Source organism: Trichosurus vulpecula, chromosome 7, assembly GCF_011100635.1.
Source record: "Trichosurus vulpecula isolate mTriVul1 chromosome 7, mTriVul1.pri, whole genome shotgun sequence".
In the NCBI taxonomy this organism is placed as follows: domain Eukaryota; kingdom Metazoa; phylum Chordata; class Mammalia; order Diprotodontia; family Phalangeridae; genus Trichosurus; species Trichosurus vulpecula.
In genome coordinates, this window is record NC_050579.1 from 185939073 (window position 1) to 185959112 (window position 20040).

The window sequence follows — 20040 nt, forward strand, 5'->3', positions numbered from 1 at the left end:
ACTCCTCCCCTTTCCAACTGAGTGCCTATAGCAGGCTGGATTTTCTTCATGTACTTCAACTAAAATAATACTGCAACAGATGGCATGCAGAAGCAGATACAAGAATCTAGCTTTCTGTTAAGCCAGGCATTAAAGAGATTTATAAAAAGTATGTAAAACAATGTCACTATTCACATTTTTTGAAAAGTTATTTGTTTTAATTTCAATTTGGTGAATTTTGATATAATCTACATAAACAAATGCTCTTTGGGGTCTTCAGTATTTAAGAATGTAAAGGAGTCCTGAGTCCAAAAAGTTTGAGAACTTGTGCTCAAGAGAAAATCAGGCTTCAGTTACGAAATTTCAGAAATTGGAAGGCTATATGGTGCTTTATGGTTTTCAAAGTGCATTACACAACTCTGGGAGGTAGGTATTATCTCTAATTTTCATATAAGGAAACTGAGGCAGATAGAGTTTAGTAATTCACTTTGGTAAGATGTAGTAAATAAACCTGCCAGCAATATTACATATGACCCTCTAAGATCAGAAATTGAAATTCAGTGAGGGGTCTCTGCCACTTAGCAAAAAATGTCATTGGTCAAGGGCTGTTCCCCACTTAACTAACTTCAGGGAGAAGAATACTTTGGATTTATCTGATGTTAAACTGAACTGCATAATTTGGCAAGAGAACTGACATTATTATTATTGCATATTATTACTATAATTTATATGCTTATTATGGTGTAGCTTGTTAACTATGATTTGTTCTGGATTATCACTTGAAATTCAGTCTATTTTGTGGGCTCACCATGAAGGCTTTAGGATTAGAATTGAAATATACAAGTAACATCAAAGAAACTTTATTTGACCTTTCTCTTTTTTTCTTTTAAAGTCTTGCTTCAGGACCAAATTAATTTGGTTTTGTGAAACAAATGGAAAATGAGAATGCTAAAGAAATTGCTGTATGGTGACCTAAGGGAGGGGAGGGCAGACCAGCCGGGACCCATCTTTTCTGAATTTTTCATTGTCAGAATTGTGCATATGGACAGCTATGTACATGCAGGACATGGGGGATACAAAGGTGGAACAGTCCTAACTTTCATGGAATTTGTACCGTGCACCCTTTAGACTCAGGATGCTTTTAAATTCATAAAATATGTAAGATTGCCCAAGGAAGCTAAATGTAGCAGTTCTAAATTACTTAAAAAAAGACACCTTCATAGATTCCATTTTAAGAACCTCTGCTTTAGGGAGGATTAGGAATGGATAGGACATGCACCCAAGTTAAGACTGAAAGAAGTAGAAATCAGGAGAAAAGGCATTCAGAGATGTAGACCAAACACCAAGTTTGGGGAACAGCAAGTAATCCAATTTGTTTAGAACACAGTCCACCAAGGGGAAGAGTAGGAATGTGAATAAGTCAAGAGAGGTGGGATGGGGCTAGATCTAAAAAAGACTTTAAATGGCATGCTGAAAAGGTTTTTTTTTTTTATTCTGGAGACTTTGGGAAACTATTAAATAGTTTTGAACCAGAGTAGTGATGTCAGATCTTTTGATTTAGAGGAATATTTAAATGGCATAATTTGGCAGCTGTGGGGATGGACTTTTGAAGCAAGGATACCAGTTAGGGCGGTAATTGTGTGAGTTGGAGAGAGATGAAGGCAGACTGGGGAACTGATTGGCTATTGGGGTGGAGAGTTGAGGGGAGAATGAAGAGTTGAGGATGACTCTTAGGTTTGATAGAATGTATAAGTGGTGACTTAAACAGAGATAAGAGAAGTTAGAAGAGGGGGCAGGATGATAAGTTCTGATTTCAACATGAGTAACCAAAAACTATAAGTACAGTTTTGTCACTTTGTGTGAGGCTGGCTTCAGGAATGTTCCATGTTAAAATGCTTTAACGAGGATTATTATTTAGAATTATTTTAGGACTGGAAGGAAACTAACTAATATTTACAGCACTGAGGTCCAGGGAAGTCATACAGCTAGTTAAAGACAGAGCTGAGACTAGATGTAATATTTTTTAAATAATTTTTTATTTTTCCCCCAATTACATGCAAAAACAATTCTTGACATGCCTTACTTTTTTAAGTTTTGAGTTCTAAATTTTATCTTAACCCTCTCTTCCCTCCTCCCTGAGATGATAAGCAATCTGATACAGTTTATGTATGTTCAATCATGTAAAACATTTCCATTTTAGTCATTTTGTGCAAGAAAACTTAAAGAAAAAGTGAATTGTATGCTTTGGTGTATGCACAGACAACCTCCATTCTTTGGAGGTGGACAACATTTTTCATCATGAGTCCTTTGGGATTGTCTTAGATCATTGTATTGCTGAGAATAACTCAAGTCTGAATGACTTGTTGTTCTAGATGTAACATTTCTTGACTACCTTTCCAATGGTCTACACTAGTGGTTCTCAAACTTTTTGGTCTCAGATCCCCTTTCAACTCTTAATTTTTGAAGATCTCTCCAAAGAACTTATGTTTATATGGGTTATAGCTCTACATTTATTATGTTAGAAACATAAACATTTGTATTATTATGCAGATAGTTTTGACCTCATGGACCCCCCCCCCCCCCCCCCCCCCAAGGATCTCCTGGCCTAGACTCAGACTTCCTCTTCCTACTGTTCTGATATCTGTACACAAGCAGCTCCATTGATCTTTCTGATCTCCTTTTGACTTGAGAAGCCAGATAAGCAAGCTTGTTAGCTTTGTTTGGGTAAAATGGGACTCAATTATAAGTGAGGGGATTCTCATTACTAGACAGTTCATTTTTGGGACATGTATTTTGTCTTTTTAGAGGACTCTTGTTTATTCCCTAGTTGTTGGCCATGTTTTAGTTAATTGTAGAAGGAAGGGAGGGAGGAAGTTAATTGACATAAGCACCTAGTAGGTGCCAGGCCCTGTGCTAAGCATTTTATAGTATTATCTCCTGTGATCCTCACAGCAGAAATGGGAGGTAGGTACTATTGGTTTCCTTATTTTGGAGATGAGAAAATTTAGGCGGGCTGTGAGAATGTGTGTATGCTTTCTTGCCTAATTTTTAACCTTGTAAAATGTTTTATTTCAGAACAAATTCTGTACAACATAAAACAAGAGTATAAACGTATGCAGAAGAGAAGACATTTAGAAACTAGCTTCCAACAGACAGATCCTTGCTGTTCTTCTGATTCACAGCCACATGCATTTCTTCTCAGTGGACCAGCTTCTCCAGGTGAGTGTAGTCAAAATTTGATTTTCTTAACCAAAGAGAGGAAGCTGGGGTTTCCCCACCTCTACCTCCTGAAATAAAACTCTATAGGGTTTGACTGTTCTGTTTTATGGACTAGCCACTTTTTTTAGGCCCTCATTGACAGTTGTACTTTATTTTAATAGAGTTGTTTAACAGTGGTACAGTCTGGTTTACAAAGTTGTAAACTTTCCTTCCCTGAGTATCCCAGAAACAGATGCTAGACAATTATCAGACATATTGTAGAAGTGGTTTCTTGCAATGGGTAGGATTAAAATTGGTTAGTCTGATTTGGATGAGTGCCTCAGTTTGGTAAGGCCTGGGAATAGAACATAAGTAGGAGGAAAAGTCATCTTGTTGGACTTTGAGAAGTTTTTATATTAAATCAAGAATTGCTGAGGAATGGTCAGTCTGGACCAACAGACTTAGTGATTTTTAAAGATTTTTTTCTATTTTAATTTTAAACTGGTCATAGTCACAGTTAAATTTCTAGGGATTTGATTTAGTGTACTTTTTTTTGTAATGAGTAAATTGGAGTTAAATAAACTGAGGCATGTTTCTCTGAAGTGGGCATTGACAGCCTTAGAAGTAGGCATGAGGTTAGGAACTGGACCTGAAATGAATTTCATTGCTCTAGAGAAAAATCCTGATGAGGATATAGATAATAAGTCAGTACCTTCTCTGCGACATAGAGCCTTAGAAATTGCCTAATGAACCATGAAGCTAAGTGATTTGCTAAAGGTTACATAGCCAGTAAGTGTCAGTTAGGATTTGGATCCAACAACCAAATCCAGTACTCTGCACTGCACTACAATGATTGAAGAATGCATTTATCAGTAAATTAGAAAGTGAAATAAAGTAGCACAGATTCCATCTTTTTCTAGTAGTAGTAAGTTAAAGATTTGATTAGATTGGGTTCATTAATAGTGACAATGAGGTGGACAGCGAGGTAAAAAGACTCAAGTCATTTGTATACAGGCTAGTAGCCTAGTTATATAATAGCCCACAAAACCATGAATTATAACATCAGATAACCTTTTGTAGGTACTATAAGGGAATAACAAAGGATAAGAATATTGCCCCAATTCCCACGGAGCTTAGTCTAGTAGGGCTTTGATCTGGAGTCAGGTTCTTTTTATGCCTTTCTAATTCAAAGAATTATATATCTTAAATATTTTTCCATTGAAATTTTATTTGAGTGGGTGGTTCTTAATTTTAAAGCAGAGGCTTTTTCTTTTTTTTTCTATTCCAAATTCTCTCCCTACCCTTTCCCACAAGAACGCAAAAAAACCCCAAATTCATTACAAATATGAAGTCATACAAAACACTTTTGCATTAACCATGTTGGGGGGGGATGGAGGGGAAAACAAGAAAAGGGAGGGTGGGCCTTCAGTCTGCGCTGTGAGTCCATCGGTTTTCTATATGGCGTTGGATAGCATTTTCATCATGAATCCTTTGCAACAGTGGTGGGTCATTGTTTTGGTCCAGTTACAAAGTCTTTCTTTCAAAACTGATTATCTTTACAGTATTGTTGTTGCTGTGTAGATTGTTCTTCTGGTTTTTGCTCATTTTATTTTACATCAGTTCATATAGGTTTTCCCAGGTTTTTTTGAAACCATTCGCTTCATTATTTCTTACAGTGGAATAGTATTCTGTTACACTGATGTACCATAATTTGTTTAACCATTCCTAAGTCTGTGGGCATCCCCTCAGTTTCCAATTCTTTGCCACCACAAAAAGAGTTACTATAAATATTTTTGTGTGTTTGAGTCCTTTTCCTTTAATTTTTGTAATATAGTTCTAGTAACAGTGTTGCTGGGTCCAGCTGTACACACAACACCAGCAAACAGCAGCTGAACCACAAAAAGGAGTGAAAAGGGGTCTCAAGTAGAAAAAGTTTAAGAAGCCCTGCATTAGTGTACCTGTTTTCCTATATTCCCTCTGGCATTTTATATTTTCCTTTTTTGTCATCTTACCCAGTGTGATAGGTGTGAAGTAGTACTTCATAGTTGTAAATTTTTGTTAATGTGTGATTTTGGACATTTTTTCATGTGGCTATTGATAGCTTTTATTTCTTCTGAAAATTGCCTATGCTTTGGCCATTTATCATTTGGAGCTATAGTGGTAGATTTTACTCAGTCGGAATTACCCATTTTTACTTCCTGTAAATCTCTATCACATTTTATGTTTAAATCATGCATCCATTTTGAGCTTCGTGTGGAATGCAGTGTGAAATGTTGGTCTCTGCCTAGTTTCTGCCAGTTTTCCAATAGTTTTTGCTAGACACTGAGTTATTGCTCCATTGGCTGGGATCTTTGGGTATATCAGACACTAGATTACTGTGTATACTTGCTTTTATATGTTGTATACCTAATTTGTTCCACAGATCAACTGCTCTGTTTGTTACCTAGTACGAAATTCTTTTGATCATAGCTTTGTAGCATAATTTGAGATCTGATACTACTAGACCACCCCTTTTCTTTCCTGTTGTTTTTTTTTTCATTGATTCCCTTGATAGTTTTGACCTTTTGTTCCTCCAGATGAACTTTGTTATTTTTTTCTAGTTCTCTAAAAATAATTCTTTGATAGTTTGGTATGGCACAGCACTGAATAAGTAAGTTAATTTAGGTAGTATTGTCATTTTTATTACATTGGCTTGGCCTACCCATGAGCAACTTCTATTTCTCTTATTATTTAGATCTGTCTTTGTGTTCTGTAATTGGAATTCAAATAGTTATTGTGTGTGTCTTGGCAAGAACAACCCCCAAATATTTTATACTGTTTGTAGTTATTTTGAATGGAATTTCTCTTTCTATCCCTGCTGGATTTTGTTGGTAACATAAAGAAATGCTAACAATTTATGTGGGTTTATTTTATATTCTGAATGTTTGCTGAAATTGTTTCAGTTAGTTTTTTAGAGTTCTTTAGGTAAACTATCATACATAATGTCTGCAAAAAGTTTTGTTTCATCATTGCTTATACTTATTCCTTCAGTTTCTTTTTCTTGTCTTATTGCTAAAAGCTAGCATTTCTAGTACAACACTGAATAATGGTGATACTGGACATCTTTATTTCATCCCTGATCTTGTTGGAAAGGATTCTAGCTTAGCCCCTTATAGATAATGCTTGCTCTTTGTTTTAGATAGATATTACTTATTTTAATGAAACCTTTCATTCCTATACCTTCTAGTTGTTGGCTATTGGTTTTTTTAAAACAGAAATGAATTTTGTATCTTGTCAAGTGTTTTCTGCATCTTTTCAAATGATGTGAATTTTGCTGTTTTTGTTATGGATTCAGTCAGTTATTCTTATAGTTTTCCTAATATTGAACTAGCTCTCCATTCTGGCATAAATCCAACCTGGCCATAGTATAAGTCATAGGGCACTGGTTCTCCATTCTTGGATAAGATCTTTGTGATATATTTTTGTAATCTCTTTGCCTACTGTTTTATTTAAAATTTATGTCTCAATATTAAAAAACCTACAGTTTTCCCTCTGTTTTGACTCAAGACCATATTTATGTTATAGAAGGAATTTGGTAGAACTCCTTTACCTATTTTTTCAAACAATTTATATAATATTGAAATTAATTATTTTTTAAATGTTTGGTAGAATAAGCTTGTAAATCCACTTGGTCTTGGGATTTTTCTTGGGGAACTCAATTTATGCCTAGTCCAATTGGGTTTTCTAAGATGAGGTTATTTAGGCCTTCTATTTCCTGTTCTGTTAAATTGAACAATTTGTATTTTTAAAAAACATTTCATTTAGATTGCTGGTTTGATTCATATAGTTGGGTTCCTAATTGTTTTATTTCCTCTTCATTGTCTGTGAATTTTCAGATGAGGAACTAAGGCAAACAGGATGAAGTGACTTGCCTCAAGATCACACAGCTAGTAATTGTTTGATACCACCAGTGCTTTATCCACTGAGTCACCCAGCTGTCCTAGTCTAATTAGACTCGCTCTAAGAGGTCTCACAATTATAAAGTTCTGAGGGGGTACAGTGTTCCTGGTTCTCCTCCCCTCACTCAGCATCAGTTCATATTAGTCTTTCTAGGTTTTCCTGAAGTTGGTCTGCTGCTCATCATTTCTTATAGCACAATAATATTCCATTACATTCATATACTGCAATTTGTTCGAATAAGTGAGTTCTTATCCCAGGAGCTGGAGTCTTTGGGTTTATCAGAGAGTAGACTTCTAGAGTCATTACTGTTTCTTGTGTACCTAACCTATCCACTGATCCACCACTCTGTTTCTTAACCAGTACCAAGCAGTTTTGATGATTGCTGCTTTATAATATAGTTTAAGATCTGGAAAGGCTAGGCCACCTTCCCTAGCATTTGTTTTCATTAATTCTCTTGATATTCTGGACCTTTTGTTCTTCAAGATGAATTTTGTTACTATTTTTTCTATCTCTATAAAATAATTTATTGGTAGTTTGATGTGGCATTAATTTAGGTAAAATTGTCATTTTTATTATATTAGCTCAGCCTACCCACAAGCAACTGATGTTTTTCCAGTTATTTAGATCTGACTTTATTTGTGTGAAAAGCGTTTTGTAATTGTGTTCATGTAGTTCCTGGGTTTGTTTTGGCAGGTAGACTCCCAAATATTTTACAATGTCTACAGTAACTTTAAATGGAATTTCTCTATCTCTTGCTATTGCGCTTTGTTAGTCATATATAGGAATGCCAAGGATTTATGTAGGTTTGTTTTATATCCTGCAACTTTGCTAAAATTATTATTTCAAGTAGTTTTTTACTTGATCTCTAGGATTCTCTAAGTATATCATCATATCATCTACAGAGTGTGAGAACTTAGTTTCTTCTTTGCCTATTCTAATTCCTTCAATTTCTTTATTCTTTTTGCTAAAGCTAACATTTCTAGTACCAAATTGAATAACAGGGCTGATAATGGACTTCCTTGTTTCACCCCTGATCTTATTGGGAACGCTTCTAGCTTATCTCCATTACGTATGATGCTTGCTGATGGTTTTAGGTAGATGCTTCTTATCATTCTAAGAAAGACCAATTCTAATTTTTAAGGAGTTATTTTCTTCAGTAGTATTCTGTACATCCCTTACAAAGTTATTAATTCTCTTTCTCATAACTTTCTTGCATAGCTCTTATTTCAAAATATGTCTGTGATTCCAGATTTTCATAAGGAGCTAAAATATTAATTAGAACACATTTCAATACAAAAGTTCAAGGAAGGAAGGAAAGCTCTCATTTATCCAGTATCATCTTAGTATAGAGAAAAACTGAACTTATAGTTTATCCCTTAAAGCAATTTTATGTCATTAAAAAGTGATTTCAGGTAGAATCAGGATGGAAGAGTAACAGCCATCAATTTCACCCAATACACCTTCCTAACAACTGTAAAAATGTGCTAGACAGAATTCTGATTGAGAAAGCCAAGAAAAATCACTTTTCTAGCCCAAGGCAGCTTAGGAAGATAGAAGTCTGCAGACTCTTATTTTTAATGAGGGGAAAAACAACATCTCATTTTACAAAGAAATGGTCTTACTTGAAGGAATGTTCCCAGTAATCTCTTAGGATATAGCAAATTGTATATGGGATAGAGATCATGTTTTTTACAATTTAAGGCATAAATGGCTATTTTCCCTTTAGACTAGATGATGAATCACACTTGCTAATAACCTGATTAGTAAAGTCTCATTACATACACCAACTTATTTTTTGTGTACCTAACCCTAACAGAATTTCAGTTACCACCACCACTCACCCCACCCCCAAACCCTGCCCTGCTAGTGTTTCTCAGTTTTGAAAATTGTATGTTGATTATCCAGTTCTGTGTTGGACCATAAATACTGGCAGTGTTTTATATAGTCGTATGATCCCAAATAAATGATAGTGTTAGTACTTTTTAAATCTCTAAATTTACAGCCATGATTTTGGTGTATAGAAAACCAAAAGATCTAGACTTCAATCTTTAATAGCTAAAAGAACACACAAAACAACAACACCCCAAATAATATATGGAACTTAGAAAACCCTCAAAGTATTTGGTCCAAAAATGGTTAACATCACAAGTAAATTGACAACTGCTTAGAACCAGGGCCTCCTTACACTTAAGGTTCTATTTGTGATTGTGGTTCTGAATTGTATCTTTTTTTCTTCATACATTATACATAGGCACTTCATCTGCAGCATCATCACCATTAAAAAAAGAACAGCCCCTATTTACTCTAAGGCAGGTTGGAATGATCTGTGAACGTTTGCTGAAAGAACGTGAAGAGAAGGTTCGTGAAGAGTATGAAGAAATATTGACCACAAAACTTGCAGGTATGACTACTTGTTACATTTTTCCTATAAATTAAGCTTATGCTCTCTCGGCTCTGGAAAGTATATGCAGGTGTTTTAGAAAAAAACACTTTGGGAAATACTTCATTCTCAGATGTTGGCATTTTCTAAACTGCTTATAGATTTTTTTTTTAAGAACTGGTGATAGTTCAAAACAGGATATGAACCTGTAGAAAATGGAGCAAAAGTTAGAAATATCTGCTTTTTGGTTTTTGTGACAATAGTGACCAATGCTAAACTATAACAGTAGTTAAATTTGCTTTAACATTTTGTAGGGGTGTGTGTGTGTGTGTGTGTGTGTGTGTGTAAGTGTAATTTTCAAATATTTGGCTGTAGGCTTATAGAAAATATTCATTTAGTAAAGGTCATTTGGAACACTCAGAGAAAACTTAGGTCCTCTACTTTTAGGATTTCACAGAAGAAATCTTAGGCTGAGAGGGGTTGCTTGCCCAAGCCCACATGGCTTGCTCCAAGCTTAACAACATGCCTTTTCATGATGGAATGTTGCTACCATTTATTTATTTATTATAGAAGTTCAAATTTTATTTAGAATTATTGCAGCACAAGATTTGATCAAAGGGAAGAAAGAAGGGGAAAAATATATTGACCTGGGAACCCTCATTTTATAAATTATTGCAATTTGACACATTCACCTCTTAATCTATTTGTAGAACAATATGATGCATTTGTGAAATTTACGCATGATCAGATAATGCGACGATATGGAGAACAGCCTGCTAGTTGTAAGTATTTAGATAATTTAATTTAAAATACAAGCTTATATGATTTGATTTTTAATATTTAATTTAATAATATTTAATTTAATATCTCAATGGGGTGAGGGTGGTGTGTTTATTACAGATGTTAATTTAAAATTATCAGTGTTCTTGGGGAAAATCATTTCATTAATTTTCTTCTTTTTTCCTCAGATGTTTCATGAATCACGTTTCCTGCATTTGTGGGCTGCCCAGTTCCCTGTTGTTGCAAGTGGTCCCAGTTAAGACTTGCAGCAATGCCATATTTCTCCCCCTCCCCCTGTGAACACAGGTTATTTCAAGCTTTTGTCAGTGGCAACCACTCTTAGGCAGCAACTGATTTTGGAGTGCTCCCTAATGTCAATACCACCTGGATGTGGACTGTTGCTACCTGTATTAATACCAGTGGCCTCATTTGCTGTATCATTACAATTTGGCTTCTTATGTTAATGATATGTTTGAAAAAGATTAAAGCTGGTGTTCTAGAAAATGCCCTTCATTGGTTGTGTAAATAAAACTGTAGAATGACACTTCGGATTGAAGTTAGTGTGGTTTTAATAACTGTGCACTACAACCAAGCTGTAACCCGTCATTAATAACTTAGAATGTAATCCCAGGACAATTAAGCAAATAGCCCGCAGTACTATCTGTGAAATAGTAAAGAAAGAGAGCATTTCTGTATTCCAGGACTTTTGGGGGGGGGGGGGTTAAGAATGGGTTTATATGATTTCTTGTTTTTGTAGTTTTTATTTATTCTATCAGTCTTTAACAAATGTTTATTGCTGCATTTTTTTTTCAGTGTATCATTGTTTTACTGCCCTTGTAGTACTGGAATTTAGTTGGAAAAATAAAACATTTACTTCTAACCTGTTTGTTTTTAATGTGCAGATGGGCTTTGTGCAGTGAATGGATAAAATTAGTGTTTGAAATACAAGCATTAGCTAAGTGAAGGAACTGGAAGTTCTCAAAGAATGAAGTTTATCTCAAATAATCAATGATTTAGTGTTACTGTTTAAAACTTGGCTGAGTTGTTTTCTGGTCCTGAAGCAGTTTTTCACCTGATTGCAGTGGTAGGATTTGACTGGCACTTAATTGCAGAATTGTAAATTTCAGTAGAATGAAAAAGTTTGGGAGTTTTTGAAGGTTAGTTATTGGCATGAATAAAGATTTGAACATTTTTTATTACTTGGTAAAAATTTACTTTAACTTTTAATAAAGTCCTGTTTTGTTTTTTTTTTTTTTAAGGGTTTTTTGTTTCGTTTTAAAGCCATGCCAGGGATAAATCATTGTGCTAAATTCCAGTAATACATTTGGCCATAAATATTTGAAAGTGGGTTAACTATTGGCAGCGTCCTAGGTGCAGCTTATTTTTAAAATGTGCTTTCTGTGACAGGGCAAAGAGATGTATTTGATTCTGTACATTTACCCCTGGCTTATATGTTATTTTTCATTAATACTTGAAAGTATTGGTTATAACCTAATGAAGACTAAAGGGAGGAAAGGAGGAATGAACGGAAGGGTAAATACACTGACCCTGGGCTGTGGTTGTAAATGTCGCTTCATTCTGTTTTCCTAATCACTAAATCCTCTTCCACACCTGGAATTTCAGTGCCAACACAGTTGTATTAAAAAATCAGTAATAGGGCTACTTTTTATACTTGATATAGGGAGACGCCAGTATCTCACTAAAAGGAAAATCAGTGCCTTTTTCCTTCCTTTTTTCCCCCATTCCACAAGGAATGATAATGACTTTTTGGGTCACAGCATTAATGTAATACATTTTAGATTTTATTAGAATATATAAATCAAATTTCACTGCAACAAAATTCCATTAGAACAAAAAATTTATCAAATCTCAGCTTTATGGCCTGTTCTTAAGCAACAGAATTTGGGCATTCTCTTAGAATTGATTTTAATGGGATTTGGATAATTGGGAACACACTTTCTTCTAGTGATGGGCCAGATATTTCAGTAGATTTGATAAATAAGTCCCCACCCCGTCACTTTCAGGCCTGTTTTGTTTTATATAGAACAGCATTTTCTTTGGAATTACTTTTGTGACATTTTGCTATTAACAGGCCAGTAATTAAATAGCTAGTCAGAGTGCTGTTAATAATTTGAAGGAATTCTGTTGCTAAGGCCTATCACATCTTTACATATTGTAGCTAGCACACTGACAAGCAATCTTGTTTTTTTGAAAGCAGATTTAAAATTTAGCTTCCCCATGGCCTTTTAGAACTCTCAAATGGTGCTGTAAGAACTATGTTGCTGTAATGTGAATTAGTGCCATAGAACCCTAATTAACCAGACATTCAAATATACTTTTTTTTTTTTTTTGGCAAAGGGATTTTGGGGGTTAGAGGGGTGGGGGAGGGTAGGAGTTGCCTTTGAGGGAGAAGTCAATCACAAAGCATATGAATCTCAGGGATTTATTCTAACATCTTCCAGGGTATTTCTTGGCCTCAGTATAGGTTCCAACCAGTCCCCTATATACCTTTAGTGCTACACAGAGGCAAGTAAGTAGACTACTCTTTTAGACTTTTTCAAATACTTAATGGGTAAGCCCTTAAAAAAAGCAATCAGAATATCTTATTCTTGAAGTGTTTGGTTAATTATAATTTTACTTCATCATAAATGAGGGAATTGGGACAAATTGAATGGCTTTGTCTAGTTTTATTTTCAAGTTTTTATTTTCCTTGATGATAAGCTGCCATGGATAAGGTAGGCTTTGTACCTGCTTCTAAAAATGAGAGCTGTTACTAAAAGCAAATTGACCTTGACCAAATGTGAAAATAGAGAAATTTCTCATTTCTGAAATCAGAGCTAATGCTTGGATAAACAAGTAAATCAAAATAGGCCTACCTTTAAAGATGAGAAGAGGTAGCCTGGTAATGATCTGGAAGAATCAAACATGACACCTTTTCCATAGTACAGCTTTGCTTATTCCCAATTGTGCCTCTTGTATTTCTTTTTCCCCCTCTTAAGCAACTATGTGTTTGACTTTGGCTAAGCTCCTAAACCCTTTAAAAGGGCTAAATTTCAGCCGTAAGTTAAGATCTCTTTCAGCTTTGATTTAATATCTTTAACAAATCTTAGTCTGAAGTACTTTGCAAGAACAAATTAGTTGACTCCTTCAGTTAAGGTACTGTCTAATTTGAGTGGATATTAATCATGTTTAAAGCTTGCATTCAATATTATTCAGTAGGTCTGTGGAAGGAAGTCATATCTCTGCTGTTAGGTTCTTAAAATTCCTCCAAAGAGTTAACTTAATTCAAAATGTAAAGGTAGGTGGGGAAGTCTTAAGGAAATGATCAATTCTGACCATTCCCATGGGAATGTATTTTCAAAGTAAATTATAAGGATTTTAAACATGATGAAGTTAATTAAGAATTTCTTCATGCATAACTTCCACAAACTCACTGAATTTCAAAGATGGAAGGGATCTTAGAAATCAAGTTTCATGCCTCTCATTTTACAATGGACACTGAGGCCCAGAGAGATAATACTTGCCCAAGGCAAGTGGGCAGGCACAAGGATTTGAACCAAGATCTTCAGATGTCAAATCCTAAGCTCTCTACCACGAAACCTTTTGAGTGTTTTTTCCCTCTTTTGACATGTCCAGTTTCAAAGGCTTGGAGCCAGAGTTCCCAGTTTTGTTAATTCCACTTCAAAGTTTTTTCCTATTATAGTACCTCTGTGAGACTCTTCTACTTGGAAATAATTTTAGTAACCTATACCTACCTAATTTTGTAAGAAGGAAGGAGGGACATGGACAGTTAAATTACTTTTTTCTTTATGTGTTTAGGCATGTGGTTATTTTTCAACTTTTAGGCAGATGACAGGGATACAAAGCTGGGACTAAACTTGAAAAAAAAACTGAGAATCTTATGCTCTATCCTACTTCCTCCTAAAATATTAGTAGTTTCTTAGCAACACCAAAGCATTTTACTTTTACTCAAATCTTGACCTACAACAATCTGGGATTTGAAACTAGGCCTTTATATGATAGAATTTACTATCTAGAATGTCAGCTCTGTCAAGAAATGACTGAAGTTTACATTGTACATTTAAGATAATTCTGAAATCCTTTCTACACTGATATGACTTTAGTAAGACATTTGTGAGACAGTCTCTCTCTTTTTTTACTAAAGGCTGTTGTCTCCATATCACAATGGAACCACTTTACACACAGCCTTATTAATAGATCATAGATTCGAGTAGAACTTAGAAAAATTCCAGATAGATATTACTATCTGGCAGCCTCACTAAAAATGGCATCTGAGTAGCCAAAATAAGATTCCCTAAATCCCTTATCAGTGAGTCCTTCAGCCCATTTCTCTCACATCTATAAGCTTGGTTAACTGGTTTCTAACCCTCTCCCCCAATTTTTTTTAACTTCTAAAGGAGATATAGGAAAGAGGGAACCACTACAGCTAAGCCCACTGCTAGCAAAAGTAGAGAGATTCAAATCAGCCTGATAAAACCATTGTTTCTACTTAATCCATCAGCCCTCCCTCCCCCTCTTAGATCTTACTTATAGCACGGTACAATAGATGTTCATGATAATGCTGAACCATCAGAAGATTAAATTGTGTTCCATATACTATTGAAGGTAGGAAAATACAGATGAAAATGAAAATTTGATATCAAAAGGGGTGGTAAACCTTCAGCTCTACTCAAAGGTTTTTAATAGCTGAGGTTTTACTGTACCATTTCATCTAGGATATAAGGTTACATAGTCTACTAACAGCTTTGTTGACTTAGAAAACTATAGGGTCTACTGAATGTGATGTGCTTTGAATGTTGATTGAAGCTGTCTTTTTCTGGGAAAATGTTTACTGACAGGAGTACTTGTATTGGAATATTTAACATTATACTGATATTCATAATAAAATATGACCTTTCCACATGTTGCATAGCTGATGTTTTGGAGTTGTTTTTTGGGAAAGGGTACTGTCCAGCTACTGGCATTCAGGATGGTAAATGATATTCATTCAGCACTATTCAGAATGGTGAGAATGTGGATATTGGTTGCTTTGTGACATTCTCCAATCTTGCTGGATCACACAAACAGCTTGAAGCATCTTCACCCTTTCTTGTTTGATGTTATTCACAAAATAGGGAGTAGTACTTAAACTTTTTCTCCACCTTATGGTGATGTACCAGCCTATGCACCAATAGCTAGGAAGAGCTTTTTGACAGATCAATTTAATACATAAAACTCCAAAGGAATACTTTTAAAAATTAATTTCATTGTTTACCATATTGACAGAACACAGAACTTTCCCATTTGTTCACTGTAGGTAACTACATCAACATCATACTAAAGACATTTAAAAAACTGATGCCATAGCCAGTTAATTTTTCACTTTAATGTTTGTACTTTGGATATATATGAGCATTTTCATTCTAAAATTTTGACTTAATACATAAGACTTTAACTATGCATGGTTAATTAAGCCTGTAAGCCCTGTCCAGTACCAATGTTACAAAGGGGAGCCAAGGAAGGAGTTAGGTTTTTAGGACCTGGATGCATGGTAGAATTAGTGAATTTTTTTAAAAAAATGAGTGGCGGGTTGGGGGAGGTTTGCTACATTGAATTTATAATGCTGGGGCAATGACTAGCACTTGGGTATAGTCACCTTGTTAAATCAAACTTTTCCTATGTATTCATGGTGTGGGAGTAGGGGGTGGGGGAGAAAGGATTAGAGATGAGTACACTTAAGCTGTGAATATCCAGATCTGAAATAAGCTTAATAGGTTTCTATTAGTGGATAAAATATTTTACATTATGTACAATTAAGCCTTAAATTCTTCTCTTGGTTCTGTTCACTTAACACTGCACCAGTTCATCCTACCCAGGAATCTTTTAAATCATCTTTTGTCATTTCTTGGGGCACAATAATACTCCATTATATTCATGTACCACAATTTGCTAAATCATTCCCCAGTTACCTAAGGTATTCCATTAGAGTCTACTGTATTCCCCCTTCCATCTCTTTGTTAAGATTAGTGGTGGAGAGAAGCCAGGAAGTTGCCCAAGCTCTCCCCAATTTTCCTCAGAAACAACATTAAATCAAGCTTCTAAACAGATTCTGGGGCAACAGAACCCATAAAAAGAGTGAAACACTTTTCCAGCTAAGATAACTTAGAAAGACATAAGGAAAGGTCTGTCTCACTTGGGTAAAGGGGGGGAGCACAGTCCAGTGCAGAGAATGTCCAACAAGCTCTTAAGCCACAGCACAGATCAGCAACCAAGGCACCTTGGTCCTGGCTTAGGCTAGTGGTACAGCAGGCCAGCGGTGAGGCCTCTAGCCCTAGAACCCTAGCACAATAGATGTAACTATGGCAGGCCACCCCAGTGCAGCGGGCAAGCCGCAAACCCTGGAGGCCCTGGCCCCCAGTGTAAGGAGCTTGGGATCGTGTCCCCTGTGCTCCAGGAGCAGAGCTCAACTTTGTATGTCATGAAATAGGTTTTAAAATGAGCAAAAATCAGAAAAGAGCTCTGAACAAAGAAAGCTACCGTGGTGACAGGGAAGATCAAAACACAAATTCAGAAGAGGACAACGGTGTCAAGACACCTACATGCAAAGACTCAAAGGGGAATATGAATTGGTCTCAAGCCCAAAAAGCCTTCTTGGAAGACCTCAAAAAGAACTTTAAAAATCAAGAGAGGTAGAAGAAAAGTTGGGAAAAGAAATGAGTTACTTAAGAGAGTCAAGAGCTTGGAAAAGGCAGGACAAAAACTGACTAAAGAAAATAATTCCTTAAAAAATAAGATTAGCCAAATGGAAAAAAAAAATACACTTTAGAAAACTCCTTAAAAAGTAGAACTGGCCAAATGGAAAAGGAGGTACAAAAACTAACTGGAGAAAATACAGCTAAAAATTAGAATTGGGGAAGTGGAAGCTAATGACTATAAGACATCAGAATCAAGCAAAATCAAAAGAATGAAAAAATAGGGAAAAAAAATGTAAAATACCTCACTGGAAAAACAACTGACCTGGAAAATAGATCCAAGAGAGACACCGTTGGAATCATTGGACTACATGAAAGTCATGACCAAAAAAAGAGCCTGGATATCATCTTTCAAGAAATTATCAAGGAAAACTTCCCTGATATCCTAGAACCAGAGAGTAAAATAGTAATTGAAAGAATCCAATGATCACCTCCTGAAAGAGGTACCCAACTGAAAACTCCAAGGAATATTGTAGCCAAATTCCAGAATTATCAGATCAAGGAGAAAATACTGCAAGCAGCCAGAAATAAATAATTCAAACATCAAGGAGCCATAGTCAGGATTACACAGGATTTAGCAGCTTCTACATTAAAGGATCAGAGGGCTTAGAATATGATATTCCAGAAAGGAAAGGAGCTTGGATTACAACCAAGAATCAATTACCCAGCGAAACTGAGCATCCTCTTTCAGGGGAAAAGATGGATATTCAATGAAATAGGGGACCTTCAAACTTTCCTGATGAAAAGACCAGAGCTGAACAAAAAATTGAATCTTCAAATACAAGACTTAAGAGAATCATATAAAGGTAAACAGTAAAGAAAACATGTTATTGAGTAAGGTTAAACTGTTTACATCCCTACATAGGAAGCTATGATACTTCTAACTCTTAAGAACTTGTATTCCTACTAGGGCAAGTTAGAAGGAATATACATAGAGGATGTGGATATAAGTGGACTTTGATGGAATGATATAAAAAAATTAAGGGGTGAAAAAAAGATTGTACTGGGAGAAGAGGAAAGGGGAAGGCATAACAGGGTAAATTACAAAACATGAAGGGGTATGGAAGACCTATTATAATAGAAAGAAAGGAGGTGGTGAGCATTGTTTGAACCCTAAATTTCATTGGATTTGGCTCAAACGAGTAACACACTCAGTTGGGTATAGAAATTTATCTTATCCTATAGAAAAGTAGGAGGGGAAAGAAAAGGGAAAGGGAGGGGGTTAATAGAATGGAGGGCAGATTGAGAGGCAGGAGGCAACAGTCAGAAGCAAAACACTGGTGAGGAGGAACAGGGTAAAGGAGAGGGAAAAGTATAAACAAGGAAAAACAGGATGGAGGGAAACACGTAGTAATCATAACTGTGAGTGTGAATTCTCCCATAAAATGAAAACTGGATTGAAAATCAGAATCTTTTTATTATATTTTTTTTTTGCAGGGGGGAAGGCAGGGCAGTTGGGGTTAAGTGAGTTGCCCAAGGTCACACAGCTAATAAGTGGGTCAAGTGTCTCAGGCCAAATTTGAACTCAGGTCCTCCTGACTTCAGGGCTGGTGCTCTATTCACTGCACCACCTAGCTGCCCCCTTTTTATTATTTAGTATCTCTAGTTTTCAACATTGATTTCCACAACATTTTGAGTTACAAATTTTCTCCCCATTTCTACCCTCCCGTCCCCTCCACTCCAAGATGGCATATATTCTGATTGCCCCGTTCCCCAGTCTGCCCTCCCTTCTGTCACACACCCCCCCCCCCCGCCCCATCCACTTTCCCCTTACTTTCTTAATAGGGCAAGATAGATTTGTATAACCCATTGCCTGTATATCTTATTTCCCAGTTGCATGTAAAAACAACTTTTTTTTTTGAGCATTTGGTTTTAGAACTTTGAGTTCCAAATTCCCTTCTTCCCTCCCCACCCACCCTTCTTGAGAAGGCAAGCAATTCAACATAGGCCACACGTGTACCATTATGCAAAACACTTCCATAATAGTCATACTGTGAAAGACTTTTTCTCTCCATCCTATCCTATCCCCCTTTATTCATTTTTCTCCCTTAACCCTGTCCCTTTTCAGAAGTGATTGTTTTTGATTACCTCCTCCCCCAATCTGCCCTCACCCCCCTTCCTCCTACTTTCCTGTGTGGTAAGATACCCAATTGAGTTGTGTATGTTATTCCCTCAAGTCAAATCCAATAAGAGCAAGATTCACTCACTCCCTTTCACCTGCCCCTCTTCCCTTCCAAAAGAACTGCTTTTTCTTGCCATTTTATTTGAGATAATTTACCCCATTCTATCTTTCCCTTTCTCCTCCTCCCAATATATTCCTCTCCCACCCCTTAATTTTACTATTATTTTTAGATATCATCCTTTCATATTCAACTCACCCTGTGCCCTCTGTCAATATATAGATGTATATTCCCTTCAACTACCCTAACACTGAGAAAGATCTCATGAGTTAAAAATATTTCTATGTAGGAATGTAAACAAAACGATTCAACTTTAGTAAGTCCCTTATGATTTCTCTTTCCTGTTTACCTTTTCATACTTCTCTTGATTTTTGTACGTGAAAGTCAAATTTTCTATTCAGGTCTGGTCTTTTCATCGAGAAAGCTTGAAAGTCCTCTGTTTTATTGAAAATCCATATTTTGCCTTGGAGTATTATACTCAGTTTTGCTGGGTAGGTGATTCTTGGTTTTAATCCTAGCTCCTTTGACCTCCAGAATATCATATTCCAAGCCCTTCAATGCCTTAACGTAGAAGCTGCTAGATCTTGTGTAATCCTGATTGTGTTTCCACAATACTTGAATTGTTTCTTTCGGGCCACCTGCAATATTTTCTCCTTGACCTGGGAGCTCTGGAATTTGGCAACAATATTCCTAGGAGATTTCTTTTTGGGATCTATTTGAGGAGGCGATCAGTGGATTCTTTCAATTTCTATTTTGCCCTGTGGCTCTAGAATATCAGGGCAGTTCTCCTTGATAATTTCTTGAAAGATGATGTCTAGGCTCTTTTTTTGAT

At 35.9% G+C, this 20040-nt stretch overlaps 1 protein-coding gene across 1 annotated transcript in view; it reads left to right on the forward strand.

The window, feature by feature from the left end:
• The window catches only part of AKIRIN2 (akirin 2), a 35065-nt gene extending 19857 nt beyond the window's left edge, over nucleotides 1-15208 (forward strand). Inside the window, exons 2-5 of the mRNA XM_036767227.1 lie at nucleotides 3055-3198; nucleotides 9368-9517; nucleotides 10207-10278; nucleotides 10465-15208. Coding sequence (XP_036623122.1) covers nucleotides 3055-3198; nucleotides 9368-9517; nucleotides 10207-10278; nucleotides 10465-10475 — 377 coding nt within the window. The 3' untranslated portion in view covers nucleotides 10476-15208. The remainder of the gene's footprint in view (nucleotides 1-3054; nucleotides 3199-9367; nucleotides 9518-10206; nucleotides 10279-10464) is intronic.
• Nucleotides 15209-20040: the final 4832 nt, after the last annotated feature.